This window comes from Mastomys coucha, unplaced genomic scaffold, assembly GCF_008632895.1.
Source record: "Mastomys coucha isolate ucsf_1 unplaced genomic scaffold, UCSF_Mcou_1 pScaffold22, whole genome shotgun sequence".
NCBI classification, from domain to species: Eukaryota; Metazoa; Chordata; class Mammalia; order Rodentia; family Muridae; genus Mastomys; species Mastomys coucha.
In genome coordinates, this window is record NW_022196905.1 from 29482346 (window position 1) to 29504407 (window position 22062).

The following is a 22062-nucleotide window of genomic DNA, read 5'->3' on the forward strand; positions in this document are numbered from 1 at the left end:
GACAGGGCCTGCTCCCCAATAGAGCGATGTCTCCGTCCCAAGGTTGCCTTTCACTTACTGAAATTGGTTGGTTTAGTTGGGGTCGGGGGCAGGGGCCTAGTGGGGAAGAGAAGTGCTGGGGCCACTTGCAGAAAGGCAGCCCAGGAGATAGTAGACCAGGAAAGGCAGGCCTAGAAGACCCTGGAGCTTACCAGGTTCTGGTTTTTCTCCAGGCAAGAACAGGAAGGCTTCGCTGTGCAGTAGCTGTAGCAGGGTGGCCAGTGGTTTGCAGGAGTGCCCTCTGGATGAAGGCTGACTGTGGGAGAGGCAGGCCCCTTGCTGAGGTGGGACAGCAGGACCGGGGCAGTACGAGGATGCCTGGCTCTGTGGAGCTAGCTCAGTGCCTTTCTCATGCATTGTTTATAGGCTGCAGGCATAGTGACATAGGCATCTCTGACAGGAAGAGGCATGCGATACAAAGCCCTTTGACTCAGTAGTTGTGGAATGACATTCAAGAGATATGGCCATTTGTGGGGACTCCTCTGTGGCCTCTAGAGAAGATCTTGCAGTCAGCAGCTGGTACGGAATCAGGCACCTGACTGCCATGACCCTCCATACCTGTCGTCCCATCTCTGCTGGCTTTTTGGGTTCTGCCAACCTGGATTAGAGTAGACTCCACCCCCTTTTGTAGTCATATGGTGACATCTGCATACGGAGTGAGTCCAGGCCCCATCAGTTGTCACAGAAGGCCCAGGCTGACCACAGGAGGATTCCTGAGAGCTGCCGCACTGGACATGGAGAGGGGTACATCTGAGTGTTCATGTGTCCTAGCTCTTGGGGCCTCATCGCTTGGGGCTTTCACCTAGCTCTATTTTGAAGAAGAGGAGATGGAGGCATGGGCTGCCATGGCTGTGTGCGGCCAGGTGGGGACAGTGGCAGAAATGGCCCAGTTCATGTATTGCTGTTTGTGTGTGCAGCTGTTCCTGAGGCAGGGTGGGGCTGGCTGCTTACCCCAGGCCTCCATCCGGCACGTGCCAGCCCTTCTTCCTCTTGAGGAACAAAAGGTTTTCTTGGGCAGAGTGGGCACCAAGCTGGGAGCCAGGGAGCAGAACCAGCTGCTAGGTAATTCAGACACTGCCAGCTGTCAACAGCTACCATCTGTGTCCTCTGGGGCTGATTTGCTGCAAGCCGTTTGTTCGGGACAGAAGAGAGAGGAAAGGCACAGTGTCCTCTGACCTCTGAGAGAGGCCATCTGACCTCCTGGGGTACATGACGTCTTCATCTTTGGGCCTCAGCTGCTACATAAGAGAAATCAGGTTCCTAGACTCACGGTTTGGGGATGTCAGTGGTACTGTGTGTGTGACCGACTGCAGTTCTTCAGAATGCTTGTGGTGGAGCCCAACGCCTTGGCTTCCTCGTCTGTACAGGAGAGAAAGTGTCACCTCTCAACATGCCACTCCCTCCTGAGGTGGCCTGTGCACCTGCAGTGTGCCTGAGGTTGGGCTTGGGGGTCCCCCTTCCTGGGGTCTGGAAGGGACCCCCATGCCTAACCTGAGCCTGGCTGCTCACTCTCTTCCCAAGGACCAGGACATTAGCTTGGTCTTCAAGAAACAAATGAGTCAGGGCCTATGAGGAGGCCCGTGCTGGTGTAGGCTGCATGGAGGAGCAGGAACCCTGAGGCCCAAAGCAGGTGCTGGAGAGCAGAAACAGGCAGAGGAATGAAGGCACGGCCTCATCTGAGCCTGCAGAGAGGGTTCTACGGGTCAATAAAGGTGCTCTCAAGGGTGCCCAGTGACAAGCTGACAGGGAATTTGGCTAATGTCTCCGTACTCCACTCAGGAAGTGCTGGTCCTTGCTGGGCCAAGCTTGAGACATTTGGAAGTATGTATATATCTAGAGGTCATTGTCATGGTGATTTCAAGGACACTCTGTGCTAGAGCAAAAGCCGGTGGATCCTAGGTTCTGGTGCCCCATCTTTGGGTCCTTGTGTTAACTGTTGCAGTGTAGTAAACACCCTGACTCCAGCATCTGCTCTGCTGCTTGTAGTTCTGAGTCAGAGTTCTGAGGTAGCGCATCTCTGTCCCACAAGGCTGGGTCATTCAAACAGTGAAAGCCAGGATGATGGCAGGTCCTGTGGTTGGTGTGGAGGTTGCAGTTCCCCTTCCAACAGCACATTTACGCTTTTCTATATGGTGGGCAGTTCCAAGAGGGCACAAGAGGGTGGCTCCAGGCTCCCTCAGTGACCTCATCCTAGAACTGGAAGAGGAGAGTGTCACTTGAGTCACTTTATCCTATTCCGAGGAGGCTCAGGCTGGCCAGAGGATGCTCAGGAAAGGGGACCTAGCCTCATGGGTGAGCAGTCGCGTGGACAGGGGACCTGGGCTTCACCCTTTCTTGGAGCATACAAGCTAGCAAGCAGCAAAGAGAAGATCCTTGTAGGTATCTTTTTATTTTTACCTAAAGGACCTGGCATCAGGTCTCGGGAGGTCACTGGGGTCACTGTCACATGGTGTTTGGTCTGGGGTCTAGTGCGGCAGACAGAGCTAAAGGGATGTAAAGATCACAAGGACTGTGGCAGAGGTGAAAGGACCTCAGGGTGGACATCTGGCTTCCTGGGATGGGGTAAAGGTCAGAATTTGGAACTAACAAAAAGGGATATCGCGGTGTTTCTCAACCTGTGGGTCGCGACCCTTTTGGGGACATTACCTAAAACTTTTGGAAACACACAGATATTTACCTTGCAATTACAACAGTAGCAAAACTACAGCTATGAAGTAGTTACAAACTAATTTTATGGTTGGGGGTCACCACAACATGCGAATCTGTATTTAAGGGCCTCGGCATTAGGAAAGTTGAGAAGCACTGTGGTATTGTTTTAAAGGTTGTTGCCACATGCTAAGGAATATGGATGGGCGTCTCCCATGTGGAGGCAGGCAAGGTGGGGCAGGCAGGCTTAAGGAGTCCTCAGTGATTCTGAGAGCCTTGGGTAGGAGATAGAAATGTATCCTGCCTGGATTCTGAGGGTCCAGGTTGATGGTATATCCTTCAGGGCTGTAGATGGGGTGGCTAATAGGGATGCCATATAGGCATTTGGGGCCCAGTTGGGGTAGCTGCTAGGTTTCTGGGCCTTGAGTGACTGGTTGATCTCCTGGGGGGAGCCTGATACTCCATAGATATGGCCGTGGTGGAATGCAGGACCGGCTCCACTCCCTTCGGTAATGTGGTTTTTTATAGTCGGGGGACTGATTGTCCTGCGGCTTCTGCCAGCTGCCTGTAAGCTCAGGATTAGAGGATTGGCCTTCCATGAGAGCTGGGGCCAGACTGACTGAGCCCTGCAGTGGGTGGGGTGGTAGATGGGGACAGGAGCAAGCACAGGATGCTTTGTGTGAACCAGCCAGCAGATGATGGCCAGCACACTACCACTTCGCCAAGGCCCAGCACAGATCTTGGCTTAGCCCCACCCACCAGATCCACCAGGGCCTTTCTGAGCCAGTGAGCTCTGGATGTGGCCTCCTGGTGGGCATCAGGGTAGCTGTCCACTTCTGCTCTGTGTCTTGCCTTTCCTCTTGGTCCCTGGTGTAGAATCAGTTCTGCCATGCTGGGTAGTGTCCCAGTGGCCTCTACCCTAACCCTGAGTCTGTCTCTTGCTTGCTGTGGGTTCCATTTGCTTATCTCTAAAACAAGAATGCCTTAAGACATCACAAAGCTTTCAAAGCCATAGATGCTGTCACTGGGGGTGGCCACGCAGGGGCACAGCAGCCTGTGCGTCTTGAGACTAGCTGAGTCCCTGGCATTCACAGCCTCATGTTCAGCAAAGGTGGGAGTGTGACCAGACATCTCAGTGAGGGGACTTCTCAGCTCTTACCTAGCCATACAGAGCTGTCCCTGCTTTCTGTTCCTGAGAATCCTCCCGCATGGACCCTGCCTGCCTTTCTTTGGGCAATGGCAGAAGCCCGGAGCAGAGAGAGATTCTTGTGTGGTGACACACCGAGTATCCAGCCCTGTGGCTCAGCAGGTGGGTGCAGCCAGCCTGGCTGGGCTCTCATTCACTCAGCCAGGGACAGACTTCATTCACCCTTGGTGGAGGCACGGCGTAGCAGGAGGGCCGGCCCAGTGCCTGATGGCAGATGGCCTGGGGGTGCCCTCTGTGCTGACTCATTGCTCTGGGCTTCTCTGGGCACAGAGGCTCTGAGCACCTATGTGGTCCCTCTGCCCAAGTGATCCTGGGCTGATCGCATGCCTCTCCTTCCTTCTGCTGAGTGGACAGGTGGGGCAGAGTTAGTGCCGGGACATAGGCGCTACCTCAGGGGTTCATCTTTACCCTTTGACCTCTAGAAAGGGGAGAGAGATCACTCAGTGTGCTCTCAGACACACTCTCAGACACAGTACTCAGAATGACAGTTGATCGTTAGTGGGGTAGGCACCCCACACTGTGCCACAATGGGATAAACATCCACAGGTGACTTGGCACAGCCCTGAGTGAGGGTCAAAGTCAGTGATGACCATACTGAAGTGACAAGCTGAGGAGCTGGAGACACAAGGAGAACTCCCAGAAGTGTCTCCCTTGTCGTTAGCACAGACTGGGGAAAGAACTCAGGAAGCCTGGAGGGAGCCTGGAGGTCAGAGGGTGGCCTTGCCTGAGTGTCTCCCCACAGGAGGTGCATGCAGTGGGTTGGTCAACACCCTTTTAGGAGAATAGTCTTAGCAATTCAGGGCAGGATGCCCTCATGAGGTGTGGGACCATTGAGCTTGGGCCATGCAATGCTGTCTGGGAGAGACACACAGCTGGCATTTTGGCACAAGTTTTTCTGCCAGTCTCTAGAGAGACAGCATCCATCTCGGCACCCTGGGCACAAATTGTTGCAGGTGGAGAAGATTGCTACTTTGTCCCAGTTCCAGGCAGGCTAGGATGGTATGGACCTGGTGCCCAAGGCTGGTTTGGTGTGGAAGCATCGATGGGCTCCCTAAACAGCAGAGAGATACAGGCGCTCTGGGGCTCTGGGGCTCTGGGGCTCTGGGCTCTGGGCATGTGGCTTCATGAAGTTGTATTAGGCCACTTGGATTTGGGCTGGGGATTTCGCAGGTTTCGTGCACCCATCCCAGATCCCCAGGCCTACTCTAGGTGTGTCTCCAACCCCTGCTGGAGTTGGCTGACCCCTATGTCTCTCTGTCCTTCCTCTGCAGGGGCTGGCGTCTTCTTCTTGTCTTCAGCTGAGGGGGAGCAGATCAGCTTCCTGTTTGACTGCATTGTCCGAGGCATCTCCCCCACCAAAGGCCCGTTTGGGCTTCGGCCAGTTCTCCCAGGTGTGTGTGGGAATGTGGCAGGGAAGGTTCCCTGGCTGGTCCAGAGATGGGTAAGCTGCTTCAACAGCCTAGTGAGGTAGCGTGCCCTTTTCTATCTATGACTAAGAATCTTAGAGTCCACTGGCCTGGGACCTTAGCACTCTAGTCAGTGGGATTCCTAAGGGGGTCAGCTGGCAGGTCTCAGGCCTGGCTCTCCTGTAGTTGCCTTTTTTCCATGGACATGGACCATTGGAACACTAAAGCCTGTGACCTTCTAGTTGAGCCAAGTGAGCCACAGCTGCAGGGGCTGGGCAGTAAGAGGCCCAAGACCCTGGAGATGGAGCAGAGAGAGCCTGGTTCTAGGTTACTGCCATGTGGGCAGCTGATTTTTCTCTGCAGCTAGATCCAGGATGTCTGAGCCTGGCATTTGGTCTAGGAGCTACTCTGTTATGTGGGAGGTTGTCTGGTATGTGTGGGGTTTCAAAGTGTATTTGGTGTGGGTGCCCCTGAACATGCCTCTTGTCCTACCCCTAATCCCTGCAGTGGCCAAGGGCATCTTAGCCAGGTATTCTGCTCATGGCCCTGACACTGAGGGACTCAGAGCAGAATGGTCTTTCCAGATTCTGGAAGGCCCTTGAATTGGGGGTCGCGGGAGTCTCATGTGGACGATTCTCAAGGACAGTGTCCAGGTGTGGCCACACATTGATGGCCAAAGCTCCCATCTGCTGTGTCTTTGCATGGCCATCCTTCCAGGGCAGGGGATACAGTTTCAAAGGCTGAGACAGGTCCATGGGCACCAGGCCCTCCATATCTGCCCACCCCTAGAGCAACCAGTGAGATAGCTGCTAGAAAGCCCAGGGCTTTCCCTGTGGCCAGAGCTCCCCTGTTGTCCAGGAGTCTAGGCAATATGATATCGCCCCTTGCTGGTAGCTTTTTACATTGCAGCTGCAGATGTGCAATGTGAAGGGGCTATCCACCAGAATGTCAGGGTGTCAGGGACCATGCTTTTCTCCCAAAGGCACACAATTTTAGAGGTTCCTTGGAGCATATTCGCTCCACAACTTATCCTGGTGTGTGTTCCCCTGTTGTGTGCCCCTGTTGAGGCACCGGGGAGTGGGAGCTGGGATTTTGGGGGTACCCACTCTCATGCTTGTTTTAAAATTGGTTCTGGATGAAGGGAGCATTGGGTGCAGCACTGAGCAGGGGAAAACATAAATGGCTCATCTTGGAAGTGAGTTGTACTCCAATACAAGTAGGGGGTGGGCTGTGCCCAGATAGGGCCATTGGTGACTTTTGGTGCATTCCAGACCTGCTCCACAGCTGTCCCTGTCAGATATCTGGGACTGCTCAAAAACTGCCTCTGCCAGAGCCTGGGTCTGCAGGAGTTGTACCTAGATGTCCTGCCTCAGTATATGGGGTCTTGGGTCACCCTGGCATGCATGCTAACTGTATGGATTATAGTTAGCATCCAGCTAGGGCAATTGTGGAGCCCTACAGGGTTGGCCCCATGCAGGTTTGTGAGAGGACAGGGGCTCTGGGGATGGTGTGGCATTAAAGTCCCACAGCTGTGAGAGGCTTCTAGGAAGCACACTTTGGAGCAGCACCCCATTCTTTGCTTTGCTGGTATGCCATTATGCAGAGTCTCCGTGATCTGACCCACCGGGGCCTCAGTATTCCACATGAGGACCCAGAGCCTGAAGGAGGCAGATGGGAAGGGAAGGAACAAGGATTCTGGAAACTCCTCCTCAGAGGACAACATTCTGATGTTTTAGTGGCCCTTTCGAACTGGAGGGAGGGGGAGGGACTACTGCAGGAGGCTTGCCATTTAGAGCTCAGGAAGCCCATGGCAGCAGGTGCCAATCATAGACGCCTCCCTCTGGGCTCTCTGGGGCCACTTGTGCTTCAAGGTATTTTTGAAGGAAGGAGCGGGGGCTACTGTGAGCTAGAAGGGAGTGGCAGAGGCTTCCCTACAGGGTAGGTTTTCTACATGGCAGTGGTTGTACAGGGAACATACACACAGGGCCAGAGGGACAGGTCCCACTGCATGCAGCCTGGCTGCCTCTCAGCAAGATGTTGGCATTGTCAAGGGACAGGCAGTGTGGACGTGGAAAGGAGGACCTTTCATGAGCACCCACAGGATGCATGGGGAGGATGGGGAACAACCTTCTTGCTGTCAGTTATGGTGGTATGGCATGGCATACAGATGGCCGATGGTGAGGGGCCAGGGAGCTGCAGGCAGTGACAGAAATATGGAAGCATTTCATTTGAACCAAAGTGGGGGCTCTTGAGGAGTGGTGTGTTAAGCCAGGGCCAAGCAAAACTCTTCTGGATCAGGGTGGAGGTGGGGCTGTGGAGTTGAGAAGGTACCATTACCAGTGAGGAGAGGCTGGCCCTGCTGAGGGTGGGGAAGAGCGATCTGGTTGTCTTAGTGAGGGTTGTCACAGGAATAGAGACCCAGGCTGGACAGATAGGGAACCCATGGCAGGGACAGAGACTCAGGCTGGGTATTTCAAGGGCATGTCTACAGGAACAAGAACATGGACTGGACAGACACAGAGACCCAGGCTTGGCATCTAGGGGGCCAGAGTGGCTGGTTTAGGTATTCTGTATTTGAAGCCTAGCTGCTGGGTGAAGGCATGGGACAAGGCTGGGCCTGCTAGGGGGCTAGCTCAGGATGCCTTGGCTTTGAAGGTTCTGGACTCACCAGGTGTCCTGGTGGAACAGAGGTGGAATGCAGGGGTGTGGCAGGGGTAGTGTACAGGGGTGATGTGCAGGGAGGGTACAAGGTGGTGTGCAGGGGTGGTGTGCAAGGGTGGTGTGCAGGGAGGGTACAAGGTGGTGTGCAGGAGTGGTGTACAGGGGTGGTGTGGCAGGGATGGTGTTGCAGGGGTGGTGTGCAGGGGTGGGGTACAGGGAGGGTACAGGTGGGGTGCAGGGATGGTGTTGCAGGGGTGGTGTGCAGGGGTGGTTTGCAGGGGTGCAGTACAGGGAGGGTACAGGTGGGGTGTAGGGATGGTGTGCAGGGGTGGTGTATAGGGGTGGGGTGCAGGGAGGGTACCAGGTGGTGTGCAGGGGTGGGGTGCAGGGAGGGTACAAGGTGGGGTGCAGGAGTGGTGTGCAGGGGTGGGGTGCAGGGAGGGTACAAGGTGGGGTGCAGGGGTGATTGTCGCCTCACGGATCCTTTTTCTCTGCACAGACCCGAGTTCTGGGGGACCCTCAGCCTCAGAGGAGCGTGTTGCCCAGGAAGCACTGGAAGCCCTGCAGCTAGAGAAGAGGCTCAGCCTGCTTTCACACTCTGGCCGGCCAGGCAGTGGAGGTAGAATCAGTGGTTGGTCTGGTCTGGGCTGCAGGGACCTCTCTCTAAGTACTCTCTTCCCCACTCCACTCTGGGCTGTGCAGCAATCTGTCTGCATGGACTGTTGGGGTCCCCTTGGGTCCACACTCATGACCCTTAGAGCCTGTGCAGGTAGCTGTCACCCATCTTCACCATGGCTTTTCCTTCCTGTTCACTCATTCTTCATTCATCCATCCACTCATCCATCCATCATCCATCCATCCAGGCATGCATACATCCATCATCTATCTATTATCCATCTATTATCCATTCACGATCTATCCACTCATCCACTCATCATCCATCCATCCATGCATCCATCTGTGCATCTATCATGTATCCATCCATGCATGCATGCATCCATGCATCCATCCATCCATCCATCCATCCATCCATCCATCCATCATTGCTCCTGCTCATTCATTCATCTTGTCATCACTTAGCCACTCACTGCCTCCGTCCCTATTCATTCTTTCTCCTCTCTCCTATTCATCCATTTATTCTCCATTCATTCATTCATACATTAGCCATTTGGCCTAGGCAAGCCCCAAGCCTCCTGAAATTTAGTTTTACTATTTTTCTAACAAACTGCTCAGGGACTAACAGAGCTGGCTTCCCAGGAGCAGAGGCCCTTCTACAGCTACTGTCAGTGGGAACACGGATGGAAACCCAGCCAGGAGCAGCTGTGGCTTAGGGATAGAGGCTGGCTTGGTAGATGGTCTTCCTAGGCCAGAGAAGTACTGTCTGGTGACTGTCCCCATTCCTAGGGATGCACAGCAGGACTGTGGCCTCTCCCCCTCTTAAGCTCTCCCTCTAGAAGTAGGGGGTCCCAGGCCTACAATAAGCTTTCTTATTTCCTTGGAAGGTTTGCATCTGGTATCTTACTCAGGAAGCTAGGCCAGGCAAAAGCAATGATGGCATGTTTTTTCCATGCACACGGGGTGAGGCAAGGCAGTCCTGGCAGGATGGGAGGGTGGTAGACAGGATCTGATCCTAGGCATGTTCTTGTCCTCAAAGACCCATAGTCCCTATGATGAGAGGGGGCAGTGTTGGGGTCAGAGGAAGGGGCAGGCTGGTGTGTGAGCATGCTGGGATGGTGGAGGAGGGTGGCTTGCCCCAGGCCTTGGCTGGGCTAGAAGGTGGCCAGGATGGTAGTCACAATAGTAGAGCTAGGAGGGGAGGGAACTCAAGGAGCTGAGTCACAGATCCGCAGCACGAGGGGCTGTAAGCAGGCTACCTACCTAGGGGGACTGAAGAGCAGAGGGTGGAGTGCAGATGGAGAGACTAAGATTGGGAACAAGGAAGTGGCTATGGGGGTTGGGGGGGTAGAGGCTCTAAAACGGCTGGCATCCATAGTGGCAGAGGCTGGATGAGGAAGGGGCTGTCCTGCGGACTCTGGCCTGCTGCTCCGGCTTCCTTCCAGGTGTAGGGGCTCGGGAGAAGTGGACTGCCATAGCATGCTAACTAGAGACCACTGCTCACCTGCTTGGACCCCACAGCAGCCTCAGTTTCTGCTTTATCTCAGGGGATGACCGAAGCCTATCCAGTTCCTCTTCTGAGGCCAGCCACTCAGACATCAGCGCCAGCAGCCGGCTCACTGCTTGGCCAGAGCAGTCCTCGTCCTCAGCCAGCACATCACAAGAAGGACCAGGGCTGGTGGCTGCCCAGGGCCCAGGAGAAGCCATGCTGGGAGCCTCAAGGCCACCCTTCAAGCCGCTGCGGCCTCGGCAGTTACAGGAGGTTGGCCGCCAGAGCTCCTCTGACAGTGGCATCGCCACAGGCAGCCATTCCTCCTACTCGGGCAGCTTCTCTTCCTATGCTGGCAGCAACCTGGATGTGTGGCGGGCCGGTGAGGAATTCGGTTCTCTACTCAGCCTGCCCCCTGGAGCCAACGCACCTGAACCCAGACTGTGTGCCTGCCCACCTGGGGCGGCCGAGTACCAGGTGCCCACTTCACTGCGACACCACTATGACACACCTCGAAGCCTGCGCCAGGCCCCCAGAGACCCAAGCTCAACTTCTCAGGGCAGCTCTGACCACAGTTCAGCCACAGACTTGGGTGGTCAGGCGCCTACGGGGTGTCCCTCCAGTTGGCTGGGAGCTCGTCGACGGGGACAGGCGACGGAAGGCCCAGGCAGTGAAGCTGTGCTGCCCTGTCCATCCCCTGGCGAGCCCTGGGAAGCAGGCAGCCCCCATGCAGGGCCACCTCCAGCTTTCTTTTTGTCATGTTCAATCTGTGGCGGACTCAAGGTAAAGCCCCCTCCCTGAGATAGCAGACTGGCCGCTGCTGCCAAGAGCTGGATCCGCCCTTCCAGAAAGGGGAGGAGGGGCCCTAGCCTTTTTGCAGAGCAGGTGCTCCGTGCCGTATTGAGAAGCCACCAGACCTGTAGCAAGGGTCTCGGGTGCAGGGTGACAAACAGGGCTGTCCTCCCTTAGGTGGGTGGTGCTGTGGCTGCCAGTGCTGAAGGCAGGTCAGGCTGACGTCAGGAGAGCCCCTGATCCAACTTTTCCAGGATCTTCTCACCCCCTGGATCAGGCAGAAGGCTGCCCTGCCCATGGGCTCCTGCTATCTATTGTACCACTGAGGGCAGAAGATCTCCATGGCCTGAGTCAGTTCTCAGTGACAAGGCTTGGCCTTGGGTCCACTGCCCTCTTCCAAGATAACTGACCGTCTGTCATCGGTCATTTCTGCAGTATACGGACACACTTCCTATCCAAAATCAAATCTACCATGGCTCCTCTAGACTCGCTAGTCTGTGAGCCAGCAGCTCTGTGTATGCAGCCCGTAGACTGGGTACAGTCTATATGTGATCTGCTTTATACGTCACCCTGCGGCACCCACAGGTGGGATCAGTGTCCCATCCCACGGGGAGGAAACTGACGCTCAGGAGGCTCCATGACTTGCGGGGGTCTCTGACATTGACCCCCCCCCCACCACACACATACATACACACACTGCAGATCAGTCTGCTCCTGGGCCCCTGGAAGGCTCTAAGAAGTGGGGTGCCTGATGGGAGTGTGCGTCACCCCCAGAGGCTGAGTTTGCCCAGGGTCCTGAGATCAGTTTGCTGGAGGGTCTCTTGTAGAACCTTCCAGTAGTGTTCCCCTGTGTGCCTCCTTTCTGGGACCAGGAAGCTGGTGGCCAGGACCAGGTGGAAGAAATAAGGAGGGCTCTGGCCCTGCCCACAGGTCACCCTGGCTCTGTGCTCGGGTGTCTACCACCCCAGGCTGTGTGCTCCTTTGCACAGAGCAGAGGTGCTCCGCTTCCCTGTGTCAGGGGTTTGGTGCGGCTGTGCCCACCCTTTATGCATCCCTCCATTGGCACCTACAGTTCTGATCTGGCAGGCCAACTCACTTGTAAATGCCTCGATCTGTACCTGCATTGCGGCCAACCATGTTGCTCTATTACGTTTTTAAAATCTGTTTGTAATACATTCTCAGACTGGAAATAAAGTTATCTTTTCTTACTGCCTTGCCTTGTTCCATTTAGCCCACCTCCCCACCAGGCCTGACACTGAGGAAACTCCAGGGAGCTGGCCCTCAGCCTGAGGTCTGGGTGCTGTGGGTGTGGAAAAGAGGACCGGTGGCTTTGGGTAGCCCAGGGGCTGGAGACATGGTGTGGAAGGGGCAGGGGTGCTATCGCCAGCCATACGGTGTTTATCTTCCCGTGTGGGGCTTGCTCAGACTCACCCAGCCCCTAAACCATTTTGTTTTCCCTGTGCAGAGATGCTCCCCGGGAGCAGCCCCTTCCTGCCTGCCTGTTTCCGTTCTTGCTGGCAGCCCTCCTGGAACCTGGGAGCCTGGTTCTCCCAAGCTTCTGTGTAGGGAAAAGCAGGGTTTGGGGCTTGGCCACATTCACTACCCACTGACTGGGTGGCCCTGCAAGTCACCGTACCTCTGGGAGCCTCAGTTTCCTCCTCGGTTGATGGGTAATTGGCTCACCTCATGGGCTGGCCCGAGGGTCTGGTGGGATCCCCATATAAGCATCCGGCTGATGTGTGTTCACTAGAGGGAGCCAGGGAGTCTATCTGCAAAGGGTCTGAGATTGCAGATCCTGGGACCAGGGAGCCAGAGGGGCAGGCACAGGCACCGCTCAGGCCGGAGCCCTTTGCTCTCTATAACTTAGCTGTCTGTACTTCCAAAGGTCCTTTCTGCAGCAGAAAGAGGGGCACTCAGGTGGGCATTTCTGGTGAGGTCGAATCCATGCTGTTACAGCTTGGATGTCCACCTGCTACCTAAGGGAAGCTGGCCTGGACCCTGAACCTGGGTGTGTGGGGGATTGGCCTCGGGACAAGAAGTCCTTGCTTCAGAGAGAAAGGAAGCACCATGACACACTGAGGGAAGGTGGAGAGTCCCCAGGGGAAGGCCATTGCAGACCCTTCTCCTGTCTGGTCCATCCCTCGAGACATATAAATAAGCCCCAGGAGTATGCAGAGACATAGGTGTTAGGGCTCCATGTGGAACCCAGGGTCACCAGCCATGACCCCAAGTGTGAGATGGGGCAGGGCTTTTCCTGAGGTCAGGGACCTACAGATGGGTGGACACTAGTCTTAGACCTCCCACCTCCCACACAGCCCACCACAGGGTCTAAGCTGAGCATGTGTTTTCCTTGTCCCATTGTGATCCACCCGTGCCCAGGGTCCAGAGTTGATCCTGTAGCCATGGCCCTCCCTGAGCAGATGCCTTGTGTGGGGACTGTTGGGGATTTGGCCTTTTGCTTAGTGACAAAGTACACCCTCAGAGGCCTGTCTGTGGTTGGCTCTAGGGTGTCCAACTCTCATCCTGGGGACTCTTACATCTCCTTGAGTTCCCCAAGGCTGCACCAGACTGTTATAAGTGGTGATGTAGTTACATCTGCGTGCTCTGTCCAGGGGCATCCCTGAATATATCCTGGGCATGTGGCCATCACTCTCAAAGCTGGCCTGAACAGTGCTGGATCTGAAGTTCCCCTTCTTTCCCCGGCATCCTGAGGCCCCGTTACCAAGTTGCTCCTTCAGAGTCACTGGGATTGGGTGACTCCGTGGTTAACTGCTCCAACGGGTCTTTCCTAGCACGTGTTTGGGACGTTTGGAGCCCTGGGCTGTCAGCCTGTACCTCCTCCCAGCTGAAGTGGGGCAGTCTGTGCATGAAGGAGTGAAGTGCCCAGCTGCGGTCCTCCCCCATCCTCCCGCGCAGCTACTCTAAGCTGTTTCCTCTCATGTTCTGTCTACTCCCCAGTCGGGCTCTGCCTGAAACAGAGGCCTGGGACTCATTCTTGGGTTGGGGGGCTGTTTGTCTCTACTGTGGGTTCCCAGGAGGGCTCTTTAAGGTATGGGACAGCAGGCCAGGGACACCGTGGGCCACGTGGTCATGTTGTTCTGCAATCATGTGCTACTCAGGTGAGGGACAGTGGGGTCTAGCTGAACCATAAGCTAGAAGGGAGTAGCCTAGAAGTCTATACCCTTGTGTATAAACTTCCTCAGAACACCCCTGGCCTCAGCTGTCTCCTGGACTGTCAGGGCTATGGGGTCTAAGAACAAAGGGCTCTGCAGGATGACGCTGTGTCTCTTCGGGTTATGGGTGGTCCGGATCCTCAGACCTATGTCATTTTTGGAGTTAGCATTCCATTTCTTGGAGCTCAGGGGGTGGGGCAAAGGGTGAGCAGGATATATACACTGACTGCTGTTGTCTTTGGTCTAGGTCATGGCTACTTCTTCCCCTGGATTCACTGGGACGCATTCAGGTAGGCACCTGGCTTTGGATCCCAGCACTCAGTGCAGGGATGAAGGATTTAGAGTTAAGGGGATATCCCTGTATGATGGGGAAGGGTATGAGCAATGGGGTAACAGTGGCATTCGGGGAGCCTGGAAGAGGTGATCAGGGGGAGGTGGTGAGCTGAGGATAGATGAGTGATTCTGGGGAGTGACTGAGTGGACAGGAGTGGACAGTGGACAGCTGGATCATGGTCTATAGCTCAGGAGTGATTTGAAGGATTAGGTCCAAGCCCTAAGTATGTACCAGATAGCAAGGTACATAGGACAAGGAAACTGGCCCAGGGGTTCCAGCTTTTCAGGACAGGTTTGCAGAAGAGGAGAATGTCAGAGGACTCAACCAGGATAGGAGAGTCCTTGGAAGAAGCCTGGCTGTCAGCAGAGGAAAGCTGGAGGGCATGGCCCTGACAGGGCCAACCCTCGAGGGTTGGGAGAAGCTATAGGCCCTGGGCCAGGTGGCTGGAGACCAGAGATACTCCTTCCCTTGTCTCCTCATCAGTGGGTGCCACAGATCCCTGGGTCTCTCTTTTTCAGAGCTGAGTGGTGCCTTTGGAAGGTCCTGTAGGTAAGATAGAGCCCAATCAGACCCAAGAAGGCAGTGTGGTAAGAAGCAGTGGGGCCACAGGCAGGCAGGGTCCGCACACTGGTCAACAGGATTTGACAATTCCATTTGTGGCTAGGGTTTTATGTCTTGGTTTCTCAGCCTGAATTCTGGGTCCTTGTGGTGTCTTTGGTCCAGGGTCCTCCCTGACATCACGTAGTAGCACAGTTGGCCCTCACTGTTCAGGCATTTACCTCTGTTTCCACATCTCTAAGGCTGCCAGTATTTTACTTGGGTATGGTGGATACCCCACTCTAGGAGCAAAGGTAGATGGAGGAGGCACCACTTGAGGACAGCGCCCTCTCCCTCTGAGGACAAGGGCGGGGTCACATGACTCTGATGAGGGACATGCAGGTTTGCTCTGGACCAGACCAAGACCAAAGATGTGCCAGGTTATAGCAGGGGATCAGCCTGCAGCTGCAGGAAGATAAATGGTTAGGCAATGGGATACCATTGTCTGTTGTGCTCTACTTAAGTGTTTGAGTCTTAAAATGATGCTGGCCAAAGCTAAAACTGAATTAAAGTACCGGGAAGGACATGGGACATGGGAGGCCCACACCTTCCTGAGCAGCTGGTTGTGCCTCCTTGGGAAGATAGTGAGTTTAGTTAGAGAGGAGGCACCCCATGGAGTCTAAGACTTTGGATGTCGGTTGGTTCTGAACCTTCCGTCTATCTCCCTGAGTTTAGGCTTCAGGTTTCTCCTGCCTCTCCTTGTTCCTCTTGGAAAAGGATGGATCCAGTCCAGAGTGCCCAGACTTGAGAAACACGTTCAAGCCCACTGAGGCCTGGAACCTTGCCCCAACTCTCCCTCCTCTGCCTTCAAAGGCTCCATGCTGAGGCCTGGCCTCTCCAGTCTCACTTTTAGACCCTAGGGCTCCACCCAGAGCTGACCTGTCACGCCCTCTCCTCTTTCCCGTAGCCATGCTGCCTCTGCAGCCTGCCAACCCAGTCCCAGGGGGAACTTCCCTGCTGCCCGACAGGCAGTGCAAGCTGGTACTAGCTGTCCCTCCACCCTGCTGGCTGAGCCTCCTTGGGGAGGGTGTCTTCTGTTGGGATGGACTCTCTGTGCTACAGATGCACCAGAGTCTCAGAAATCCTTCACCTCAGATCAGAGATTTCCTGGGGATTGAAAGTGCTGAGCCTGCCTTTGCTTGCCAAGGGCTAAGACGGGACGTTCTGTGAGCAAGCAAAGCCAGCTCCCTGATTTGAGGCCAGTAAATGGACGTCTCACGTGGCCCTATGTAGTAGATGAACCTCACCATAGCTTGGACAGGACAGGCCTTTAAGACCTCCAAGAATGCACACAAGGATGCGTAGGGGGTCTGCCCTGGAGTCCCCAAGGCTGAGGAATTGGGACAGAGCTGCTCACTTGCTTCAGTGAATAGTCAGAGTGTGCATCCCCACAACCCTGGGGGGGCTCTTCTGGCTGAACTGACTGATGGATATGTGACTTGGGAAGGCCTCTCTACCTCGGTCTCTCTGTGAAGAGCAAACGGTTGCCACTTACCACCGTAGCCATGTTGGCAGCAGGGATGGGGAGGAACTCCTGACTGAAATCTTCAGGTGGAGCTGTGTCACAGTGGTCATAGCAGGGTGGCAGCATCCCTGGGATAGATGGGCAGAACCAGGCATCTCTCTGAATTTGGGGTGCAGAGACAAGCTTTACCTGAGGGGATCTCAATGTCCCCAATCTGAGCCCCAGCCCTGAACTAGATTCTGCAGCCTTGCCATGTATTATGTGCTATGTGCCATGCGCTATGAGCTATGCGCTATGTGCTATGGGGCAGGGATTTCATCAGCCTCATAGTGCCTAGGCTGTGACTTCTTGGAATAGAGGACAAAGGAGTGACTGCTCCTGCTTAGCACTCTGAAATGGCACTTTGTGTACCATTCTATGTGGTTGTCCCCCACCCCATAGGGACACAATTATGAGAGTGCCACCAGAGGAAGGTCTTGACTTTGCCAGCTGTGTGCAGGGTCCCTGGGCCTTCAGGGAAGGGACTGGAGCCCATTCAAACAGTTCACTTGGCAGCAAGTCTACCATGAGTCCCACCTGCTGGGCATGGAGGGTCTCTTGCTCCTTGGACTATGCACACATTACCCATCAACTGCTAGGATATGGGACAGGGGTAGGGGTGGATTCTTAAAAGAGAATTCAAACTGCTGAGTTATCCTGGAGAGGGGGGGTGTCCATTTTGCTGGGGACACAGATGGAGACTCTGGCTGTGCCCCACCCACAGAGGGGTCCTGGTGGGAATTACCCAATCTATTGGGAGTTACTCCTGCAGTAGCCTGCAGTAGGTCAGAGAAGAGAGTCAGGCAGAGACAGCAGGGATATGCTGGCCCTGGAGAGACAGGACAGGAGACATTGCACTCAAGAAGATGCCTGGGAGGATGTAAGATGAGGTTTGAAGGGTCAGAGAACAGGCCTTGTGAGATCCATAGGGGTGAGTTCCTGGACCAGGTAGAGGGTAGTGTTTGAGTGCTAGGATCCCAGCATTGGCCCCAGTGGGAATGGGAGAACTGGGGAGGGTCTCCAAGGTGAAGTGGAAGGTGGGGGGAGGGAGGGCAGTGGCCTGTGAGGGGTGGGGAAGCTCTGTTGAGTGGCTTTTGGGGGGTACCATATACCTCCAGCTACATCTCAGAGATCTTCTCTCCATAGGATCTCCAGGGCCTGTGGCTGCTGACAGCCCCGGGCCTGAGCGACCACACAGCGAGACACCCACGTATGTGAATATCCCCATCAGCCCCACCTCCAGGCTGCAGCTGCACTACATGGATCTAGAGCTTCCAGGGGCCAGTGGGGGTGTGCGAGGTGGGTTACAACCACGGCCTCACAGGGTAGTTGTGATCTTAGTTTGGGGCCTGAGCCTCAGGTGCACCAGCCCTGGCTAGAGAGCCCTTCCTCAGAGACTGTAAGTGACCTTCCCAAACAACCAAGACCTTCAGCTCCTCCCCGCATCTCCCAGTGCTGCTGACAGGATTGCTGGGGGTGGGAATGGAGATGGATCAGAGTGCCCACTAGCTCTATCACCTGAGGTACCTGCAGAGAAGAGGGACCTGCAGGCTGGAGCAGGGGCAGCTGGGCTTGGGGATATTCCTGCTAGGTCCACTCACTGCGTGCTGCTTTCAGGGGCCAGCACCTCCCGCTATGCCCAGATCGACATCGCAGCTACAGAGACAGCACATCGTGTCGGGATCCGGCACGCGCAGACTCGGGAGGAACGACTGGCGGAGTTGGAGCAGCGGAAGAAGGGACCTTGAAGCTGTAGCTTAGGCTGGGGCTGGCTGAGCACCTGGCCAGCCGGACTGTCCAACAATGCCAGGCAGACTTTTGTGGGTGATGGCCTTTTGGGGCAAGAGGCCTTGGTCTGTCTGTGTACTCTGGTGGTCAGTCATTGCAGCTGAGTCTTGACCTCCTGTTGCATTGGAGGCTGTGGTTGGCCTTTGTGCGTTGGAATGAGTGGTCGTAGGTTCTGGGCCCATACCATATGAGTTCATTCCGATGTGTGAAAGCTGTGTAGCAGCCCCCTCTTTGCCAGCAGGGCCTCTTGCCTCACTGGTGGCCAAGACTTGACTTGAATAAGTTCTCCTACATGGGGCCACCAAGCGACCCATCTCCAGGTATCAGTAGCCACAGTGTCTGCCACGACAGCACTGCTAAGCCACCCCATGGAAATGGAAAGTCTCCCAGGCCTGGAATGCAGGCTGTACCATCCCGGACGAGGTGACCATGATGACAGCTTGCACTAGCAGAGGACTCTGCACTGGTCCTGTCCTCAGAGGGACCTGTGACTTGCCACTGCTGTGCCACTGACTGGCTCTGCGGCTGGGACACTGCAGCCTCCCTCTCCTTCTCCTACAGTCTCTCTTGAGCAAGTCCCTGTACCTTGGGATGAAGGCCATGGTGGGGACAGGTCTGTTTCTACTTGTCATCTTGTTGGGACCTACTTCAGCAGTCGGGTACATGGTTTTAAATCTCCACTGTTATATTTTTAACAATTTATATTGTTTTCCAAAGCTGTGAGGTCTTTTGCTTGTGATTTGTGCCCTGGACTGGATGGGAACAACATCTTGCTGCTGAGCCAAGGGGTTTAAGGATGGGCATGTATGGTGGGGCCAGGATGGCATTTATAGATGTCCCTATTGTTTGATATTTCCAGGACTGAGTTTCTGGGGTGGCAGCTCTCCTGCTCTGCCTTTAGCACTATGGGGGAAAGCTTTGGCAGGGACTCCTCCAAGAAACCAGTCACATCCTTTTCTCTTCTGCTTTCCCTCCTCCAAGGACTTCACTGGATGTCCAGTTGTCTGTGGTTGACTGTTGGGGTGAGACGCATCCTGTTCCTTCAAGGTCCCCCTGGTGTTGGCAGGTAGCTCAGGCCACCCACAGGTGTCCACTGGCTAGCCCAAAGGCATCAATGCCTGCTGACATGGCTCCTCATATATGACTGTCTTCGGGGAGTTAAAGGTTTAGGAACTGAGTGTGTGTGTGGGGGTCCATCAGTGATACCAGCTGAGGAGAAGCTGAGCCAGAAGGACAGCCAGGAATCTGAGACCAGCCTGGTTGACGTGGTGTGTTTTGGAACAATCAGGACTCTTTCAGAACAAACAAAACTAGAATTCAGATCTTCAGTGCTCGCAAAAATGCAGGCAGGTGCGGTGGCCCTCTGTCATCCCAGCACTTGGGGAACTTCCTTGGGAGGAAGCTGGCTTGCAAGATATGGCAGAAGTGGTGGATTCCAGGTTCAGAGAGAGACAGTCCCAAATTGAGTACAATTAAGAAAAACATCCAGTATCAACTTTGGGCCTCCACATAAGTGCGCACACACGTGATTATGAGACCTCCCCATATTTGCCCATACATATAAACATACACACACACACACACACACACACACACCAACATTTTTATTTTGTATAAATGACATTCTAAGTAGGCATTGCTTTTCTCTCAATACACTGAGAAGCCATACTTCCACCCTGCCCACCTGCCATCAATCATTGTGAGAAGCCACACTGCCATTGAGACCCAGCGTATCTGGTAATACACTGTGCATGTGGACCTTGCTGGGCCATTGGACATTACACATGGGTATGGAGGCTCAGGTGGCTTGTCCCGCTACAAGATGCTGCCCCCTGGTGGTTGGAGGCTGAGCAGGTGCACGTCTTTGTTTTTTTTTTTTTTGTCAGATTTTTATTCCTCACTTGTCAAAGCTGAGCGTCTGGAGGACTGGGTAGATGTGCCTGCTGCTGTCTGGGTGTGTGATGGTGCTTCTCCTATCTTCATTTCCCTCATGATCGGAGGAACAACAGATTCTCAGGCACTCCAACAACCCCATGACTCAGAATGGCCCCTCTGCATGTCCTGCTTGTAGTTTTAGCTTTCTCACATTGGGTTGTTTATTAAGACAGCATAGACGGACACTTGCTAATCTTTGCCATCATTTTTTTTTTTTTTTTTGGTATCAAGATAGGATCTCATATAGCTCAGGCCAGCCTCAGATTCACCATTTAGCCAAGGATGACTTGAACTTCTGATCTTCCTGCATCTATCTTCCGAGCATCAGGAATACAGGCTTGCACTACCACGCTCAACTTATGCAGCTAAGGACCAAACCAGGGCTTCATGTGTGCTAAGCAAGCATACTTCCTGCTTAGCCACACACCCAGCACCTAGGTCTAGGAGACTTGTTACCAAAGATAGCAACCCCTGCCCAGCCTCCAATTACAACTGTCTGAAGATTTCTTGTTATTATGTCACTGTACGAGCATGTCCATCATGTGGTCATCTGTCAGTCTAGGTTCAGCCCATCCATTCTTCACGTGAGCCATTAGGATGGTCTATGCCACCTGTGTGCCCACGTCCTGTGCTTGCTGAATGCAGCTCTGGTCACGTGACCGAGAACTCCAGGGCAGCAATGCCCAGCATCTCTACTCTTCTCTCCTTGCTAAACAGTTATCCTTGGAATGCAATTTCCTGTGACCACCTGCCTCGATCCTTCAACCCCAGGGAGAATCAGGGTTCTCAGGTGGGCAAGGAGTCGTCGAGTGACAAACAGATGGGAGCACAAGAGAGTGCTGAATCTGAGTGTAATTTCTCAAAGTAAGCATCAGAATTTTTTTTGTTGTTGTTTTTGTTTTTTCGAGACAGAGTTTCTCTGTATAGCCCTGGCTGTCCTGGAACTCACTCTGTAGACCAGGCTGGCCTCGAACTCAGAAATCCGCCTGCCTCTGCCTCCCAAGTGCTGGGATTAAAAGTGTGCGCCACCACTGTCCGGCAGCATCAGACTTTTATAGTCAATACAGAAGAGACAAGGAAGTTTGATAATACACTAGTCAAGGCAATTTGCAGGAACCAGGCGGCAGCCACAACAAAGTCAGCCCCCTCAAAAGTCAGCTTGATCTTAGCAGCCAGGTGTGAACGGTTATAACCCATCACCAGGTAAACACCCAACTATGTTAATCTTTTGGGTTATGAGAAGTATGCACCAGGGGCTCCCATTCTTACCAACCTTACCATGAATAACACATTATTCTAGCTCCTGGGAGGGACTCCGCTGTAGTTCTAAATTTACTTTGTTGCCAGTAAACTTCAATGCCTGATTTCTTTCACTATCTCTCTTACAACGCTGGAGGCAATTTGTCTGAATATTCTTTGAAATCGGCTCAGCATTGACTAGGCTGTTGGAACACTGGTGTGGGCCAGGAAACAACAGACAATCTAACTTAACTATGAGTCAAATCATTCCTTGGGGGCACCTCTATTCCTATAATAAAACAATACAGAAAGAAAGCACACAGACACTCCATCAACTATCGCAAGGACAAATCTGGACCACATCTGTGTTAGGGGACGCCAAGGACCTTCAGGAGACTAGTTTTCTTGGAACTTTTTGCCTCAGTACTGCGGCCAAGCTTCTGGACTCGTCACACAGACTCCACTGGAGTGGGTGTGGCAACCACCGTTCATACATGTTCAACACTGCTTTAGTTGTGGTGGGTCTCTACTCCAAGCTTCTGAACTATCCCGGTGAAGAGCTGTTGGCTGCTGTTGGTATCACAGCCTTCAGGCACCTCTCCTGGGCTAGGTCCCATGTTTTCTTCCTTGACTTGAA

General features: G+C 54.1%; 1 protein-coding gene across 3 annotated transcripts in view; it reads left to right on the forward strand.

The window, feature by feature from the left end:
• Dok7 (docking protein 7) overlaps positions 1–18211 on the forward strand; it is a 31242-nt gene extending 13031 nt beyond the window's left edge. Inside the window, exons 5-10 of one of the 3 annotated variants that reach the window (XM_031341971.1) lie at positions 5164–5283; positions 8459–8578; positions 10122–10846; positions 14276–14318; positions 17610–17762; positions 18081–18211. In XM_031341971.1, the coding sequence (XP_031197831.1) occupies positions 5164–5283; positions 8459–8578; positions 10122–10846; positions 14276–14318; positions 17610–17762; positions 18081–18211 (1292 nt within the window). Of the gene's footprint in view, positions 1–5163; positions 5284–8458; positions 8579–10121; positions 10847–11032; positions 12065–14275; positions 14319–17609; positions 17763–18080 lie in introns of those variants that run through there. The other 2 variants (XM_031341970.1, XM_031341969.1) reach the window with 2 other exon arrangements.
• The last annotated feature ends 3851 nt before the right edge of the window (positions 18212–22062 follow it).